The sequence below is a fragment of the Ictalurus punctatus genome, unplaced genomic scaffold, assembly GCF_001660625.3.
Source record: "Ictalurus punctatus breed USDA103 unplaced genomic scaffold, Coco_2.0 Super-Scaffold_100056, whole genome shotgun sequence".
Taxonomy (NCBI): Eukaryota; Metazoa; Chordata; class Actinopteri; order Siluriformes; family Ictaluridae; genus Ictalurus; species Ictalurus punctatus.
Window position 1 is genome coordinate 809,123 of NW_026521088.1, and position 20,176 is coordinate 829,298.

A 20,176-nucleotide genomic window follows, 5' to 3' on the forward strand; every position below is an offset into this window, starting at 1 on the left:
CAAAAGAATTGACGCCCATCGTGTCCAGCTCTCAAAAGTATTGGCATCCTACACCGGCAACTGTCAAAAGTATTGGCACTCTACGCTTCCGGCTATCGAAAGTATTGGCGCCTGATCCGAATTTTGCCATGGCAAGCAGCACACATTTTCTTCAGGAAATGTACTGGTCTAGTTTATTATTATTATTATTATTATTATTGTTGTTGTGTATGTGTGTGTCTGTCTTATTATTTCTGTGTCTGTGTTATTATTTCAGACATCAGATATTTCTCATCTATATTAAATGTTTTCTACACATTTGATCATTTTAGAAAATGTTTGAAGGATTTTTACACGCACCCCTGCTCTCATCAGACAGAACCTCGATTGGGAAACACTGGGTTAGTTACTCGTCTGACCAATGTGTTTAACTTACTCTCCATCATCACTTTTATTCTGAGTAACATTCATTATTCACACAAAAACTACTTACACACCAATCCTCACTAATATCAGGATACTCGCTCTCATTAAGGGAAAACCAGAGAAAATACATTTCTGCAGATATTTAAGTAAACTTACTCAGTGTATGAGTTCTGCTTCTTTATCTAATGATCTGCTGAGTGTTTCTAGCACTTCCTGGTATTTTAATTTTGTTTATATATTTGTATAGAGCTCTGACAGTTGTTCGTGCTGAATGAAGTCATGAGATAATAAATGAAGGTAATGAAATGATAATGTGTGTGATGTAGATTTTACCAGACTTTTAATTCTGTTCTCTGTATTTGCAGCGTTTTCAGGCTTTTACTTTCAGTATTTACAGGCCTTTGCTCGATGAATCAGAAAGCTGTCTGATAACAAACCACATCTGTGTGTGTGTGTGTGTGTGTGTGTATTACCCTACCTCACTGCCCCTCCCCCTCTGCAGAATAAACGGTTAGGAAGTGAAAGTGAAAGTCAGTCTCCATTTTGTGTGGAGGGGAAAATACAGCATTTCAGGAGTAAAAACACAGTGAGTATCTACATCTAAAGCTATAATATATAAACACACTGAATGTACACTAGAAGCAGAAGAGTTTTGTGGGTTTGTACTGAAGTTTGAATGTACACAGGCTGTTTTATGACTTGATACAGAGACTATTTCCTGTAAGTGAACTCTGTGCTGATACAGGGTTTGATTTAACACACCGATGTTGGAGTGAAGTAAACGTGTGTCCTGCTGTAATCTGGAGAAGGAGACATGACCTCCAACATCAGTGTGTCTGGAGAACAGGACTTAAAGAGAGACGAGAGGTGAGTTACTTTTCCATTCACCAGCAATAAACACACACCGTCTCATGGAACAGATCTGTATCTCTAAGCACTCACTAGTTAACAGAGGAACTAGACTTTGGTTTAAGGTGTTTAATAGCAGTGAATATATCACTGATCTGATCTAAGAACAGTTTAGAGAAATCATTCACTGAGAGAAGAGTAAAAAGGACTGTGTAATGTGGAGGAGAAGAGCAGCATAGCTTTGAGTCAGTGAATTCTACAGGCTTTAAGACCCAGCTGAGTCAGTTATCTGTGATTGGGACTCCTGACATCAGTGTAATTCCTGAGGCATGGGGCGTGTCTCCTGTTTGAATAAGTGTGCAGACTGGAGCTGAATTAAAAAGATGGAATTATTGGTGTTTAATGATGAACACATTGTGTAACAGTGCTGAGACAGCAGAGTATTAATTATTGCTGATATTTCTGTTTAATTCTAGAATGATGGAGGGAAAGAGATCAGACTCACCAGAACCCAGCTGTGTGTCCATGAAGAGTGACGAGTCAATGGAGCATCCACTTACCTTCAGAGACGGAGCCAGTTCTCCTGATGTGAGGTCAGTACAGTGAGGTGTTTTACAGCAGTGTTCCACCTGATCAAACTCACTGGTCTCATTCTGAAGCCCTTCATGATCTTTATCAGGTGTTGAAGCAGTAAAACACTAAACTGTGCAGTGCTGCAGCTCTCGGACTGGCAGTGAGGAAAACTGCTTTAAGAGTTCAGTTCAGCCTGCAGTCCCTGAGCTGGAGGGTCTGTGGTGCTACACAACAACATTTACACCTGGGACATTAATGACTAGATCACTATTTTATTCATAAACATGTAAGTGTCAGTGAGAAATCCTGAAATCAGTGTATTGTGTTAAGAGGATAGTGTTAAATATCTGACTCTGTATGTATTAGTGTGTGTTGTGCAGCTATGAATACATATAGTCTATATCACATCATGTGTTTTATTTGTTCACAGACCACAACAGAAGAAATCAAACCTCAGCAGAAATCAGTTGGACTCCATATTCAAGGTGTGTGTCTTTTTAATGTGTGTAACTTGTGTGTGAGCAGGTTGCAGGTTTTTTATTTAAGATCATGACAATTTACTGATTTAATAATGTGCAGCAGCATTATGGGTAATCAGACAGAATTTCAGCTGTAACTGTGGGAATAGAAAGAGACTTTTATTCTTTTCATAAAATAAAAGCATCTCTTTGTGTGTAACATTATAATATTTAGATGTGTTCCTGTGTGTTTCTAACCAGGAGCTGGAACACAAAGTCATCACTCTGATAAAGAATGAGCTGGAGAGGTTTAGGAAGCTCCTGAGTCCAGATTACCCAGCATGCACTGAGAGGGAGGTGGAGGATGAGGAGGATCTGCACAGTGTCAGAGACGGAGCGCTGAAGATCACACTGCACGTCCTGAAGAACATGAACCACACAGATCTCGCTCACACACTGCACAACAGTAAGAGCTCTGAGTCATGGCTTTATTCCATCAGGTTCACTTTAGAGAAAGGAAATAGTTTTAGATAGGAACACTTTTAGTTTGAAGTTCGAGTTTAGTATCATGTACATCTGCTGCTTTTCTGTTCTGTTCGTGGTCCAGCTTGTGGTGACTCTGTACAATGGTCCTGTTCCTTCAGGAATATTTACTACATGAATCAGGAATGAACAGCAGCATTTGAATTTTACATTTAATCCTGTGTTCAGTGATTTTACATTAAAACATCTTATTACTTTGTTTATTAGAGTCTGTGGCCTCTGTGTATCAGACAAAGCTGAAATCCAGCCTGAGAGAGAAGTTTAAAAGAATTAATGAAGGAATCTCACAGCATGGAAGCTCAGCACTTCTGAATGAGATCTACACAGAGCTCTACATCACAGAGGGTTGGAGTGGAGACATCAATAATGAACATGAGGTGAGACAGATTGAGACAGCGTCCAAGAGACCAGCAGCACAGGAGACACCCATCAAATGTAATGATCTCTTTAAAGACAAGTCCATCAGAAGTGTGCTTACTAAAGGAGTTGCTGGAATTGGAAAAACAGTCTCTGTGCAGAAGTTCATTCTGGACTGGACTGAAGGAAAAGCAAATCAGGACGTCACCTTCATGTTTCCACTTCCCTTTAGAGAGCTGAATCTGATGAAGCAGGAACATCTCAGTCTGATGGATCTTCTTCATCACTTTTTCCCTGAAATGAGAAAACTACAATTAATAGACTTCTACAAAGTGGTGTTGATCTTTGATGGTCTGGATGAGTGTCGACTTCCTCTAAATTTCCAGAAGAATGAGAGACTGTGTGATGTGACAGAGTCAGCCTCAGTGGATGTGCTGCTGACGAACCTCATCAAGGGGAATCTGCTTCCCTCTGCTCTCCTCTGGATAACCTCTCGACCAGGAGCAGCCAATCAGATCCCTCCTGAGTGTGTAGACCAGGTAACAGAGGTACGAGGGTTCAGTGATCCTCAGAAAGAGGAGTACTTCAGGAAGAGGATCAGTGATCAGAGCCTGGCCAATAAAGTAATCTCACACATGAAGTCTTCAAGAAGCCTCTACATCATGTGCCACATCCCAGTCTTCTGCTGGATCTCAGCCACTGTTCTAGAGAGAATGTTGGGTGAAGCAGAGAGTGGAGAGATCCCCAAGACTCTGACTCAAATGTTCACACACTTCCTGATCTTTCAGATCAAACACAAGGAGCAAAAGTACCATCAGAAATGTGACCCTGATCCTGATCCTCCTGAGTGTTCAGGAGTTTCTGGCTGCTTTATATGCATTTTTCTGCTTTTATTTTTAGAAAGACAAATGTGTTAGTGGAGCAAAGCACTGGACTTTTTAATTTCTTCAGAAAGTCAGACATGTCTGATCTCCTCAGGAGTGCAGTGGACAAGGCCTTACAGAGTGAGAACGGACACCTGGACCTGTTCCTCCGCTTCCTTCTGGGTCTCTCACTGGAGTCCAATCAGACTCTCTTACGAGGGTTAATGCCACAGACAGGAAGCAGCTCTCACAGCAAACAGGAAACAGTCGAGTACATCAAGGAGAAGATCAGGAAGAATCCATCTCCAGAGAAATCCATCAATCTGTTCCACTGTCTGAATGAACTGAATGATCATTCTCTAGTGCAGGAAGTACAGACTTACCTGAACAGAGGAGGTCACAGTCGTCTCAGTGGAACCATACTCTCTCCTGCTCAGTGGTCAGCTCTGGTGTTTGTGTTACTGAACTCAGATCAGGAGCTGGATGAGTTTGATTTGAGGAAATATGACCCATCAGAGGAATGTCTTCTGAAACTGCTGCCAGTGGTCAAAGCCTCCAGAAGAGCTGAGTGAGTATTTTTATTTATAAATGTATCACTGCATGGTTTATTATTTTAATGTAACACTGAACTGCACTGTTTGGATTAATGCTGGTTAATAATTACTCTAATCATCTTTAAACAAACCTCTGGTACCGTTACAGAAGAGTTTCACTTTTTACACCAACACGTTACGTCTGCACTGAGGGCGGGGCCATGTGGACAAAACCTCCTATCACCATTTATTACCTTTTCTCTAAAACTGATGAAGAAATGATCTCTACAGAATAACTGCATGTATTCATCACTGTTTTCTGATCATTTTGTGATCTAAACACCAGTGAAAGGCACTTTTTCTTTTCTCCTTTCATTTGAAAGTGACATTGAACAGAACTTCACAAACGAGAAGAGAAACAGAACACTGTCACCATGGGAACAATATGAATACAGCATGTGACATTGGTGATATAGAGGATATAGGAAAATATCTATCAATAGACATGACTGATTATTCTATTTTCTGGTCCTATGATGTGTATCAGCGTATCACACCGCCCAATCTGCACTGAGGGACACGTGAGAGTGTCGTGGAAAACAATCTTTCCAGCCTAAGTTAAACACTTCAGAGACAGAGGGTTTGTAGATGCCAAAGGTCATCAAACTTTATTGAAACAACAAAGTGAGACAGTCTGCAGAAAGTCTGAATTATACACACACACACACACGTCTTTATATACTTTTCTGAAGGAGTAAAATTATCCCTAGGCGGGGCATTAACCTCTTCTTTCTAAAAACAAACCAATCTCCATCGCCTTCATGAATTATTCATATCTGTATGATACCTTACATTTGTGGTGCATGCGTTGTGAGTTGGATTTTCTGAAAGGTTTTATTGGGACAAGGTCATTTTTTGCAGCGTATGAGCCTTGCGTTGAATTTTCTGAAAGGTTTCATCAGGACAGGATTTTTACCCCGTCCCAGATTCCCCCCTTATACCTTAATGACCTTCTGGCTCTAGTCCCAGCCTGGTACACTTCATCCTGGAAGTCTGATCTGTTATTGTGACACTGGTATTGAAGCTTAAAGGGCTTTGATTGGAAACACAGTTCTGGTAAATGTCTAATTGCTCATTTATTGCCAGAGTAAAGCTGCTTTAGACAAAACACACGGTTCTTCTAACTCCGTTTACACAGGACATACAGAGATGCAGAAAAACACCTGATGTTCAGTAACACATAGACGTCTTCTAGCTCACTACACACTTACAATAGAACTTGATTAAAACTCTTCTGTGCTTTTTCACTTTCACACCGACCTTGTTTGGTTTGGACCGATCAGACTTTCTCTTTAGATTGGATCTGGTGTGGGATTAGTTTACAGGATGAAAGAGGATTGTCCTCGAGGACGGATTTCCAGTTAGCAAAAATATCATAATCCCTCTGTGCAGATCAAGGGATACGTCCTGTTTATAACTTTAATCCCTAACAAAAAATGTGTGAATATTTACCATAAACAAACAAACAAATAATGCATGCACTGTGTGAGACGGATTTCCAGTTAGCAAACTAACTCAACTTACTCCACACACACACACTCTCACACACTAACACACTCTCTCACTCGCACACACACCCTCTCTCACACACACACTTTCACACTCGCACAAACACACACTCACACACATACTCTCACGCACACAGACTTTTTTTACTAAATAATTAAATAACAATTAAAAAATAATTTAATAATAATGCTGATGTGGTGTTCTGTCCTCTGATTTGTGTGTGTGAGAGAAACACACTCACATTTCTGTTACATGGTAAAGAGTAAGTGTGTTATGGCTGTGTGTGTGTTTGAGATCAGTGTTCTGATACTTCATCATTTCTCTTCCAGGCTGTGTGTGTGTGTAAACTGACAGAGGAAAGCTGTAGAGTTCTGTCCTCAGTTCTCAGATCAAACTCCTCCAGACTGAGAGAACTGAACCTGAGTGACAATAACCTGCAGGATTCAGGAGTGAAGCTGCTCTCTGCTGGACTGGAGAATCCACACTGTACACTGGAGACACTGAGGTACACACACACACACACACACACACACACACACTGTACACTGGAGACACTGAGGTACACACACACACACACACACACACACACACACTGTACACTGGAGACACTGAGGTACACACACACACACACACACTGTACACTGGAGACACTGAGGTACACACACACACACACACACTGTACACTGGAGACACTGAGGTACACACACACACACACACACTGTACACTGGAGACACTGAGGTACACACACACACACTGTACACTGGAGACACTGAGGTACACACACACACACTGTACACTGGAGACACTGAGGTACACACACACACACTGTACACTGGAGACACTGAGGTACACACACACACACACACACACACACACACACACACACACACACACTGTACACTGGAGACACTGAGGTACACACACACACACACACACACACACACACACACACACTGTACACTGGAGACACTGAGGTACACACACACACACACACACACACACACACACACACACTGTACACTGGAGACACTGAGGTACACACACACACACACACACACACACACACACACACACACACACACACACACACACACACACACTGTACACTGGAGACACTGAGGTACACACACACACACTGTACACTGGAGACACTGAGGTACACACACACACACACACACACACACACACACACACACACTGTACACTGAAGACACTGAGGTACACACACACACACACACACACACACTGTACACTGGAGACACTGAGGTACACACACACACACACACACACACACTGTACACTGGAGACACTGAGGTACACACACACACACACACACACACACTGTACACTGGAGACACTGAGGTACACACACACACACACACACACACACACTGTACACTGGAGACACTGAGGTACACACACACACACACACACACACACACACTGTACACTGGAGACACTGAGGTACACACACACACACACACACACACACACTGTACACTGGAGACACTGAGGTACACACACACACACACACACACACACACTGTACACTGGAGACACTGAGGTACACACACACACACACACACACACACACACTGTACACTGGAGACACTGAGGTACACACACACACACACACACACACACACACACACTGTACACTGGAGACACTGAGGTACACACACACACACACACACACACACACACACACACTGTACACTGGAGACACTGAGGTACACACACACACACACACACATACACACACACACACTGTACACTGGAGACACTGAGGTACACACACACACACACACACACACACACACTGTACACTGAAGACACTGAGGTACACACACACACACACACACACACTGTACACTGGAGACACTGAGGTACACACACACACACACACACACACACACACTGTACACTGGAGACACTGAGGTACACACACACACACACACACACTGTACACTGGAGACACTGAGGTACACACACACACACATACACACACACACACTGTACACTGGAGACACTGAGGTACACACACACACACACACACACACACACACCACTGGAGATACTGGGGTACACACACACACTCACACACACTCACACACACACACACACACACTGTACACTGGAGATACTGAGGCACACACACACACACACACACACACACACTGTACACTGGAGATACTGAGGTGCACACACACACACACACACACACACACACAGACAGACACACTGGAGATACTGAGGTACACACACACACACACACTACACTGGAGATACTGAGGCACACACACACTCACACACACACACACACACACTGTACACTGGAGATACTGAGGTACGTACACACACACACACACACACACACACAGTTTCCCTCTGTGGTGATTGTAATTGTAGTGATGTGATATTGTCATTGTTGTGTGTGTGAGATGAGAGTAAATGTTGTGTATATAAAGATTTTGTGTAGTTGATGTTTTCAGAGCTAAAACTGAGTGTGTTAAGTGTGAGGAGGTTTTCTTTCTTGCAGGATGTGTAACTGCAGGATTACAGATGAAGGTTGTGCTGCTCTGGCTTCTGCTCTGAGGTCAAACTCCTCATCACACCTGAGAGAACTGAATCTGAACGATAATAATCCAGGAGAATCAGGAGTGAAGCTGCTCTCTGATCTACTGAAGGATCCACACTGTAACCTGGAGACACTACAGTGAGTTACTGACTTACTGTCTCTTTACTCTACTGTATCATACTGAATAATGTGTGTGTGTGTGTGTGTGTGTGTGTGTGTGTGTGTGTTTACACTGATGTTCTTCTCTGTCTTACAGCATTAACTATAATACACTCACCAGGACTGGCGTATGACAGGAGTCTCACCTCAAACCTCTTCTCCAGGATACTGCAGTCTTGGTGAAGAGTTAGAACCCGTCCCACATTTCCAGCAGTTTTGGAGCTGAATCATTAAACTTAAAGGGGCAGAGCAGAAACAAAGTCAAGAACAGGCAGAAGGTCGTACACAGGAGAAATCAACACACGTAACCAAATATCTGCTGTACAAAGCAACGGCACCGATCTGCCCCGGGGATGGAGACTGACGAGGCTTAAGTACACGTCCGGAAATGTACAGCCAACTCATCCCAAAGCACAAGGCGGGAGCAGACATGTACAAGATGTGATAGTCCAATGGCAAGCCGGAACATGACGCATCGCAGTGGACTGGGCTTAAAAGAGGAGGAGACAAGACACCCATCCCTCCCCCGACATAGACACACGAATGGAACATAGTACAAACAGAAATACAACTGAGGACGTAACAATGGCCAAGTATCAAATAAAATGTAAACGTGCATTGATGAAGGTAATGTTGTTAGTAATTGTTATAAATTACCATGGTAACACAGAGCTCCAAGGTATAAAAATATGGAGTTTGTCATCAACCAAACAGTAACCAGTTTTAATACCTAAAAAAGTTTACGTAGCCAAATTTAGCAAAGCGCTTTACAGTAAATTAAAATGTAAATTAAACTAATGAAATGTTGTGCAGCACATGCTTATGTTAATGTTTGTTTCATTATATGATCATATAAATAAATAAATACTCCCAAAGTCACCAGAATTGAAAGCTTTGGTGCTGTTAAACATTTAGAGATTGAGGTTGTGGTGACTCAGTATTTCACTCAGTATATCTGGGTAAGACACAGTGAACGACTCACTGTTGGCATTCATGAAGAAGTCATAAACTCCACTGGAATAATAAATAGGATCTAATAAAATCATGAGTGGAAATTATTGGTGTAAGTTTGTTAGGATAGACTTCCTCCAACCTGGAACTATATCCTCCAGTCCACGCGGTGGCGGTAACGCGCCTAACAGCTGCGTCTCCGACCAGTAGAAATCACAGAAGAAGAAAAAGCTGCAGCGGGTATCTCCTGAGCAGTTGAGTTATTACACCGAACTAATCATCTCCAGATTAAATTATTTCTGACAGTTTTACAGTTAGATTTGATCCAGTTTAAAAGTAAAAGCTGGTTATTTTGTCTGTGTTTGTGGAATTAAAACTCCGTTCTGTTTTTAAACCCGAGGTAAGTTAAACGGAAGCTGTGTGGCCGAATCCCAAATTGATGTAATTTCCGGTTTAAGTGCACTACATTAGGGATGAAATAATGACGGTCTACACCCTATGTAGTGCACTATTTAACTCATGAGGAGAGATTTGTTATTCTGTTTTAGCGGCACTATTTAAGTATAACCTTATTTATCCTAAAATCCATTGTTTGCTCCCTGCTTATAGCAACTAAAATAAACAGTGAGTGTAAAAGTTGCTTAGTCATTTAGCAGCTAAAATAACTTTATATTTCTGTAATGTTTTTAATGTATAAACTGCTAAACTGAGGTGAAGTTGGGTTTATATTGGACATTCACTGCAAATTCGAGCTTCTATTTCTCAAGAAATAAACACAAAAAGGACAAATGTGTGTGTGTGTAGCTGGCGAGGTGACTTTGTAAAGAAATACTACGCGCATGCGCACGTAAGAATTCACGTCAACATGTCCGCCATATTGATGAGGGAAAGACCGCGCTGTAAACAAATACAAGTAAACGGAGGAGATGTGGTTTTTCTGGATAATAATTTACATGATTTACCGGAGATGTTAACGGCATCGTTTTCAAAAACTTGCCCTTTGAAACCCGTTTTCCAAAGTTTTCAGACCCCGAAACGCCGTCGTCATGGAAACGAACAGCCAAACCAAGCAAAGTTTTCGGTTTTTATTTGAAAACGTTGTGGTGTAAACGGCCCCTTAACAACTACAGCAAAATGCTGCTTTTATTGCTGAAGACTTTCTGTAAACAAATAGAAATTAAATAGAATTTTTATGATTCACACTATATTACACTCCATTCTTCTTCTCAAACACAACACCATTTTTGAAAATAATCAAGATTTTTTTTGTTAAAAATCTATTTCATGATGCAGCTTATTATTAGAGCTGCAACTAACGATTATTTTCACAATCGATTAATTGGTCGATTATTTTTTCGATTAATCTGATGGGGGCAAACTTTCAGTGCCTTTTTGTTTATTTAAAATAAAATCCACAAACTGAATGTTACAAATATAAATTCAGACTAAAACTTTACACAGATGTTTGTCCAAAACAGAAAAGAACCCAATACACACACACATTATATATATATACATATACACACATATACATACATATACATATACATATACACACATATACATACATACATACATACATACATACATACACAGACACACACACACATTATATATATATATATATATATATATATATATATATATATATATATATATATATATATATATATATATATATATATATATATATATATATAAATTTAGGACTGTAGTTTAATTCGGTGCTTTTTGTGCATCCATAAAAAAATAATGCATAAGTACTGCACCTTGTGGTTTCTGTATCTCGGTGTCTTTAGACATGATTTTACTTTTGATCATAATGTTTGAATTAGACATTACAGATCTTACTCGCGCTACACTCTGTATCAGCGCGTCTACACCACGCGTGACCAGCAACGTGTCCTCGTTACTAACACTTTATTTTCAGTGCTTTTTGAACTGTCTCTCAGCCCTAAGTAGTTCCGCGGTATTTGTGTGGAATTGGGATGAACGTCTAGTTAAAGGGTTGATGTCTCGCTGGCGCAGTGATTTGTTCTTTAGGAGTGTTTTTCTCTTGAACAGCTCTCTGTGTGGAGACTTGAGGTAGTTCTGCAGTCACATGTGCACAAATCAGTCACACAGCTCCAGCTTCACCTGCGCCTCTCGCAGGGAAACGGTTTCTGTGCACTGGCTCCGTCCCAAATCACCTTGTATGGAATGTCTATCTCTAGTGCACTAGGTGCGGTAGAGACTCCATTCGTTCAGACCGTGTGTAGTGTACCTAGATACGCAGTCGTGCAGGATTTGGGCACAGGCCACGCTAATGAAACATCATCCATTTCAAGTCAAGTTGCTATTGTTAAACACTTCACTAAAACCTGTATGGAAACGTTGCTGTTCAGTTGTTCTATAAGCGCAATTTCAACCAAATACAGTGGAGTGTAAAAGTTTGTACCCCCTTTTGGTTTCTTTTGGACGGAAGGGTGTTAAATGTCATAAACACTACAAAATTTGACTGTAAGTAGAAGTTAATTTTATTATCAGACTCAGATATCCATGTTAATATTTTTAATACTGCTCATTAGTGTTAAATGACTTGATGATTTTGTGTTGATTTTGATGTATGTTTTGGATCACTATCCTGCTGGAAGATCCAACCACAGCCCATTTTAATCTTTCTGGCGGAGGCAGTCAGGTTTTTATTTAATATCTGTTGATATTTGGTAGAGTCCATGATGCCATGTATCCTAATGAAATGTCCAGGTCCTCTGGCAGAAAAACATTCCCAAAACATTAAAGTTCCACCATCATATTTAACCGTGGGCATGAGGTACTTTTCCATATGGCTACCTCTCTGTGTGCTTCAAAACCACCTCTGTGTTTATTACCAAAAAGCTCTATTTTGGTTTCCTCTGACCATAGAACCCGATCCCATTTGAAGTTCCAGTAGTGTCTGGCCAACTGAAGACACACCGGAGTGTGTTTTTGGATGAGAGTAGAGACTTTTTTCTTGAAACCCTTCTAAACAGCTTGTGGTGATGTAGGTGACTTCATATTGGAGTTTTGGAGAATTCCCCCCCCCCCCCCCCCCCAAGACACAACAGCTGTGATCCTTGGAGATGTTTTATCCACTCGAACCGTCCTCTTCAGTGTGTTGAGACGATATAGACACGTGTCCAATTCCAGGTTGATTCATAACATTTCCAGTTGACTGGAGCTTCTTAATTATTGCCGTGATGATGAAAATGGGCATTTTCGATGGTTGTGCTATTTTCTTATAGACACTTCACATTTTGTGAAGCTCAACAACCTTTTGCTGCACATCACAGCTACAGTGGTGCTTGAAAGTTTGTGAACCCTTTAGAGTTTTCTATATTTCTACATAAATATACACAAGATTTTCAGACAAGTCCTAAAACTACTCAAAGAGAACCCATTTAAACAAACGTGACACATATTATACTTGGTCATTTATTTATTGCAGAAAATAATCCAATATTACATATCTGGGAGTGGCAAAAGTATGTGAATCTTTTGCCTTCAGTATCTGGTCTGACCCCCTTGTGCAGCAATAACTGCAACTAATCATTTCCAGTAACTGTTGATTAGTCCTGCACATGGGCTTGGACATCAGTTTTGGCCATTCCAAACCAATAACTTTATTGTTCTTTAACCATTCTTTGTTTTGGGCCATTGTCTTATTGCATGCCCCACTTTCTCTTGAGATTCAGTTCAGTTCCTGGGTTCATTCTTGCCCTGCGTTTGGGGAACTCACCACTACACTAATTATAATCTTTCAGATAGCTTGGAGATTTAGTACATGTAGACCTTCTCAACTCAGGGTTTTCCATCCCAAGGAAAGTTTCTGACACAACCACTTCAGAAGTTCCTCCCAGTTTTTGTTTGTGACTTTCCTCAGAGAATGAAGAACCTGAGTCTTTTGTAGAATGCGCTGGAATGTCAACATCTGGCTGTGAAGTGTCTTACAACTCTGGTGCTATTGATGTTGCATTGTGCCTGTCTCTCACCTGATCAATATGTCACCGCACTACTTGCCCACTTCCCAATGCTACTGTGCACCATACAGGACCAGTCTTTTTCTGAACTGTTCCTGGAATAAAAGTAGGTCCAGAGCTGAAGTTCCTAGTATACACTGGGTCACCCACCATGAGATATCTTTCCTTTCCATGTTGGTCATGGTACCATTTTTGTCTCAATTATTTGTGTCTCAATGAGACCCTGTATAGACCAGTTTCCTTCCACACAGCTGATTAGCGGCTGATTTGCCAGTGGTCGACGGTGGCTTCGTTCGGTAACTGAACAGCACTCTGGCTAGCTTTTTCAACGGACTCTCCAGCACTCTTTTCCTTAGGGTTTTGAATGTTTGAACGGCCCTTTCAGCCAGACGCCTGGAAGATGCATGGTAGGGTGCTGTGCTTGTGTTTGATTCCGTTTCTTTCCATAAACTCTTGGAATTCAGCACTGGTTAAAAACAAAGAAACTGCTATGGTCTGACATCACTACTTCTGGTATCCTGTGTTGGCTAAAGGTTTGTCTTAAGCACTGAATGGTAACTGTGGATGTAGACTTGATTAACAGATAAACCTCTATCCATTTTGAGAATGCCTCTACCACGATCAAGAACATTCTACCCATCCACGGTGCACCGTAATCAATGTGAATCCTTCTCCATGGCTGCTCTGGTAACTCTCACGCATGCAGTGGCGCGTTTGCCGGAGCGTTTCTGTTTTCCTGACAGACTGCAAAAGATTTGACCAATGCTTCCACCTCTGCATCCAAGTGTGGCAACCACATATAGCTACGCACCAGGCCTTTCATCCTGGTAATTCCCGGATGGGTTTCGTGTAGATGTCTTAGAAGAGCCGCACTACGCGAGTCCCCCATAAAACAAAGCTTCCCTGTATGCAGAGTTCATATATATATATATATATATATATATATATATATATATATATATATATATAATTATGAAGGGTTCATAAACCTTCAAGTACCACTGAATATATCTTGGCCTCACTTATTGTTCTGAATGAGTAAGAGAATTTGGCTTATGCGTTACCTATCCCTGTGAAACAGGAAGTCATGGTTGAACAATGTCCTGTTCCTAGTTTCCCAAGTGTACAAAAAAGTAAAATATCAAGAGGAATATACTTCAAATACATTTCTCATGGATTCATAGGGGTGCCAATAATTGTTGTACACTCATTTAACAAATATTTTTTTATAAACTTGTGGTGTTTGCAATTGTTTATCCATGAGAGCAGAGTATTTTTGTGAATTTTTTTTGAACAAAAGGTTTTCTTCTTTGCTCATATTTAACAAGGGTGCCAATATTAGTGGAGGACACTGTACATGTCACTCTCAAGTGGAAACCTCATGACACACTGTTACTTTTCAGGAAATAAAAACCTGTCAACACTGTTACAGTTGGTATTGTGGCTGTATATAAGGTCAAACACATGATCATATTAACATTTTACCAAAATGAAGCTCGTTTAACCGCATGTTTATTCCTTACATAATACATATTAAACGCAAAGCATGTAGGGGTTCTACATGCATATAGTATTTGCACAATCAATAACCTATTCGAGTAATACATTGTCGTATATAAACTTGATTTTGTGTTTGTGTCTGCAGTGTCCAAAGCCCAGGCTGACCCCCCACCCCTTCAACCTTTGCAGCAATGCTGGCAGCACTATTTCCCAAAGACAACCTCTGGATATGACGCTGAGCACGTGCACTCAACTTCTTTGGTCGACCATGGCGAGGCCTGTTCTGAGTGGAACCTGTCCTGTTAAACCGCTGTATGGTCTTGGCCACTGTGCTGCAGCTCAGTGTCAGGTTCTTGGCAATCTTCTTATATCCTAGGCCATCTTTATGTAGAGCAACAACTCTTTTTTTCAGATCCTCAGAGAGTTCTTTGCCATGAGGTGCCATGTTGAACTTCCAGTGACCAGTATGAGGGAGTGTGAGAGCGATGACACCAAATTTAACACACCTGCTCCCCATTCACACCTGAGACCTTGTAACACTAACAAGTCACATGACACCGGGGAGGGAAAATGGCTAATTGGGCCCGATTTGGACATTTTTACTTGGGGGTGTACTCACTTTTGTTGCCAGCAGTTTAGTCACTAATGGCTGTGTGTTGAGTTATTTTGAGGGGACAGCAAATTTACACTGTTACACAAGCTGTACACTCACTACTTTACATTGTAGCAAAGTGTCATTTCTTCAGTGTTGTCACATGAAAAGATATAATCAAATATTTACAAAAATGTGAGGGGTGTTCTCACTTTTTTGTGAAATAATGTACATCTTTTTATTTACTTTATTTATTCATAGTGTGTGTGTGCGTGTTTTATATTTATATATATATATATATATATATATATATATATATATATATATATATATATATATATATATATAAATAAAATTAGTGTATATATGTTTATTTCATTAGAAAAAGTGAAGTACATTTTCATGGTACGGTCAGTACTGTTTATTTTTGTAATAAAGTTAACTTTTCCACTGAGTGTTATATTTTCATTCAGTAGTTATCGGTTATTAGTAGATGCTACCCGACTTGGTTATCAGCGTCTGTAAGATCTACTGTCGGTCAGCCTTTAAAATAGATTAATGTGTATGACATGTTCTTCTTTAATTAATAAAGAAATGCGCTTGTTGACAACTTGCTGTGGTATAAGGGGAATAAAACACTTCAGAATGTGCAGTTATACCTTAGGGTGGTAACGGTCACTCCACTTCATTGGATCGTTGACTGTTTTCCTATAACCGCATGTTTATTCCTTACATAAATTAAACACAAAGCATGTAGGGGTTCTACATGCATGTAGTATTTGTACAATCAATAACCTATTTGAGTAATACATTGTGGTATATAAACTGAACTTTGTGTTTGATGTGTCTGCAGTGCCCAAAGCCCGTGGTGGTGGCAGTGCATGGTGTGTGTGTGGGAGCAGGTCTGTTGGGAGTGTTAAGTACCATCATCTCATACACTCAGCAAACAATATGGATGGAACTTTCCAGAGTTGTGGTGTCACTTTCCTGCAAAGCTTTAACCATCAGAGAGTTATCTTTTACTGGGGCTTTTAGCTGCAGGAGACTGAATTACTAAGTTTTTTTTTTGTGGATGTGATTTCTTCTTTCGCAGGAGTGGATCTAATCACAGCCTGTGATATTCGTCTGTGCACACAGGATGCCTGGTTTCAGGTGAAGGTATGAGGAACATTAATTTGCCATACATTGCTTGCTTACATGTTTACACCAAAATCTGTAAACAAGTTATTTTTGTCCATATGATCATATATAGAGATAGTAAGTGATGAGAAGATAAGAATGGGCTGATTGTTCTGACTTGTACAAGCCCCTATGAAAGAGTTGACCACAAGGGGGCACACTCTGAACAATTATTTACATTAGCAGTTTGTTGAAGATTAAATAAACCACAGTGAGCATCAGATGTCTGGTTTTAATACAAAGTGGACTATTTTATGATATTACCATCTTGTCATTTATCAAAGAAGAGCTACAAAACCTGAAATTTGTTCATTTTTAGACAGAAAAATTCTGCAGTGTAGCTGTTCTAGTGGGCTTTCACACTGGAAGTTTACTCCAAAACAGAGCAGTTTGCATGAAAAGTTGGTAATGTGACCGTCGTAATGTGCACTGGGAAGTGCACTGCGGTACCGAACCCGAGACTACCTGTAGAAAGTGGTCCGAGTTCAGTTACAATGGAACTGTGAATGTGAATTGTCCCATGAATGTGAACGTAACTTGTATCCGGGTCCGCACTTGTTCAGGAAGTAGAGTAACCTGTGCTGAAGGCCTGTTGTGGTGATGACGTGTCATGACATGTTTTGACCCAAATCTGCAGTAACTTTGAAAAAGTGGAAGCTCCTCTGAATATTGTGGAGTTTCTTGATTTTGCGTTAATTTCTGTGATCACAAAAAGATGAAATTCTGGACTGACACAGAAGAACGATAACAGAAGAATGTGACTTTGGGTTGTACCATGTATTTTATTTTATTTTTTTTCATGTAGCTTAATTATTTAGTATAAATGAAGGCAAGTGTGTGTTCTGTTCATCTCTGCAGTCGTGTGTTCCCTGATAGTCAATGATTGCTGGAGCTCTGGAAATAGCAGGTGAGATTGCAGGCCGGAGTCCCGTCGCTGTCCAAGGAACCAAAATCAACCTCCTCTACTCCTGAGACCACAGTGTAACTGAGAGCCTAGACTACATGGTAAGAATCTGCTTAAGACATGAATAGCATTTTTAGCCTCAAGGTAGACCCATGCACACACAGTATGGCCACAAACACAAAGTAGAGCGGTCGAAATCTGAGATTTCTCCTGTGTCTCCAGGCTACTTGGAACATGAACATGTTGCAGACACAGGATCTTATGAAGTCAGCCCAGGCAGCCCTGGAAAAGAAGAGTCTGAAAGACGTGCCCTTCTCCAAGCTATAAAGGAGAAGATCCAGGGCTGTTGAAGCTGTGGTGGAATTAAGACTTCATCATCCACATATCTTCAGTTCTTCTTGCTAAGTCTGTTTCTTTTTAGTCTTTTTATTTTTAGACTGGTCAAAAGACCGATTAGTGTAAGTTAAATGATAGATGAACTTTTAATTATTTGCTTTATTATTTGCAGGTGCTTTGTACAGTAAGACAGGGTAACTAATACTCAAAAGCTTGTTTTGTGTGTTAACATGTACAGTAGATGTACATATTTCTTCTGGTCCTGTGTGACTGCAGAATGTAGTGCAATTAACACAGTAAATTTCCTTGGATGCTCACTTTTAACTCGAGGAGGTCACAGTTTGCCCAGACATCTTTTTTTAAATCCGTCAATCCGTCACCCACACGTCATTCTGGGGGACAAAGAGGAGGAAGCTGGACTGATAAATTTATTTATTTATTTATCATTGCTGTTTTTCCTCAATCGAGTGCAGAAAGAAGAGAAACAACACAACTGATTTAAAATAAAAATATAGAAAACAATCTAATGTAAAGTTCTGATCCGGTTTGCTTTCAGCAGGAAGGCTGTCCTCTTTCCTGTTGCTCTTTCCCTTCCATTAGTCCATTTGTTGAGTCTGAATCGGTTTGATTCATTTCGAGACGATTCGGAGTCAAATAATTTTCTAGTGAGCGTCGAACACTTCCAAACGAACTAGACTGAGATGAGTATTTGATTCTCACTAGAAAGTGATTCGACTCTGAATCAACTCGAAATGAATCAGTCAAACTGATTCAGACTCGATAAAAGGACTATGAGATGTGATTAAGATATATATTCCAATGTTTTGCTTTACAATTCCACTGTGTGTGTGTGTGCGCGCACGTGTGTTTTTCAGGAGAACGAGAAACTCGGACACAACAGTACATCCTGACCATTGGTACTGTGTACACATCAACATACACACACGTCTCCATGCTGGACATCTCAGGAGCTTTCACACACAGTGCTAGGAATATCACGGGACAGAGAAACGCACCTCCAAAGTGAGCGAGTTTAGTGTCAACCGGTGAAATTTGCTGTAGCGTGAACGCTTCGCCTCTGTAAGCTTCACTCTCCGTCAGGTTCACTGTAATTAGACATAAAATGTACATAATGTTTATTTTTCATACATTTAGGATTTAATGTTTTTTTTTTGTTTTTTTTTACTCTTTGAGGAACAGAAATGATCTTTCGAGGCAGCTTCTTCATCACTACCTGCTCTGTTTGACTCAAAAATGTAACGACCGGTTTCAAAAAGTCACGATGTCTTCAGTTCATGTGATTTTACTGTTGAATTTAAACAGGAAATGTGAAATATTTTTGTTCCTTTGTTTCCTCTACTGTCTTTTTGCTGTGATCTTGAACACAGTTGTAATTTTTTTTAAATAATAAATAAATTATCGTTCTATTCTTTCTCACTTTCCTTGTCCTAATTGTCCTGTATCTGTTCAATCCGTTTCATCTCTGGTCTTTCTGTCTGTATGAACACTTGTAGAAATGACTTGTAGTCCATATTTTTAAATGATTCATGATTTTGAATTTAAATAAAGATATTCTTTAATTCTGTATTCTGTCATTTAATTATCATTAGAAATCAGAAGATCAGATTAAAGCCACGGCTTCTTTACCTGCTGGAGCTGTAAAACTTTCAATAAACCAGTCAATAGATCAGCTGAATAAATGTAGATTTTTATTTACTGATTAGATGTATTGATGGTGTTGATAGATTATTTGAATATTTTTATTGTTCTTGGATAATCATTCAGATAAATATTTTTTTTTAAAATAACTTGATAAATTGTTGATGAA

At 40.2% G+C, this 20,176-nt stretch overlaps 1 protein-coding gene across 15 annotated transcripts; it reads left to right on the top strand.

The window, feature by feature from the left end:
* The first annotated feature begins 46 nt into the window (after nucleotides 1-46).
* Nucleotides 47-19,928, top strand: LOC108261886 (NLR family CARD domain-containing protein 3-like). 15 transcript variants are annotated; one of them, XM_053678867.1, is made up of 16 exons: nucleotides 47-160; nucleotides 312-380; nucleotides 653-702; nucleotides 908-991; nucleotides 1,151-1,272; nucleotides 1,731-1,847; nucleotides 2,258-2,312; nucleotides 2,547-2,751; nucleotides 3,036-4,616; nucleotides 6,480-6,655; nucleotides 8,691-8,867; nucleotides 8,986-10,239; nucleotides 15,483-15,686; nucleotides 16,783-16,831; nucleotides 17,023-18,113; nucleotides 18,235-19,928. In XM_053678867.1, exons 5-9 carry the CDS (start codon nucleotides 1,220-1,222, stop codon nucleotides 4,100-4,102), a joined length of 1,497 nt encoding a protein of 498 aa, XP_053534842.1. In that variant the 5' UTR covers nucleotides 47-160; nucleotides 312-380; nucleotides 653-702; nucleotides 908-991; nucleotides 1,151-1,219; the 3' UTR covers nucleotides 4,103-4,616; nucleotides 6,480-6,655; nucleotides 8,691-8,867; nucleotides 8,986-10,239; nucleotides 15,483-15,686; nucleotides 16,783-16,831; nucleotides 17,023-18,113; nucleotides 18,235-19,928. The 15 variants fall into 15 exon arrangements, with proteins under 15 accessions (XP_053534842.1, XP_053534844.1, XP_053534855.1 ...); XM_053678880.1 differs by lacking the exon at nucleotides 47-160 and having other exon boundaries at nucleotides 222-380; nucleotides 2,547-2,561; nucleotides 2,691-2,751; XM_053678876.1 differs by lacking the exon at nucleotides 47-160 and having other exon boundaries at nucleotides 223-380; nucleotides 18,235-19,428; nucleotides 19,543-19,928.
* Nucleotides 19,929-20,176: the final 248 nt, after the last annotated feature.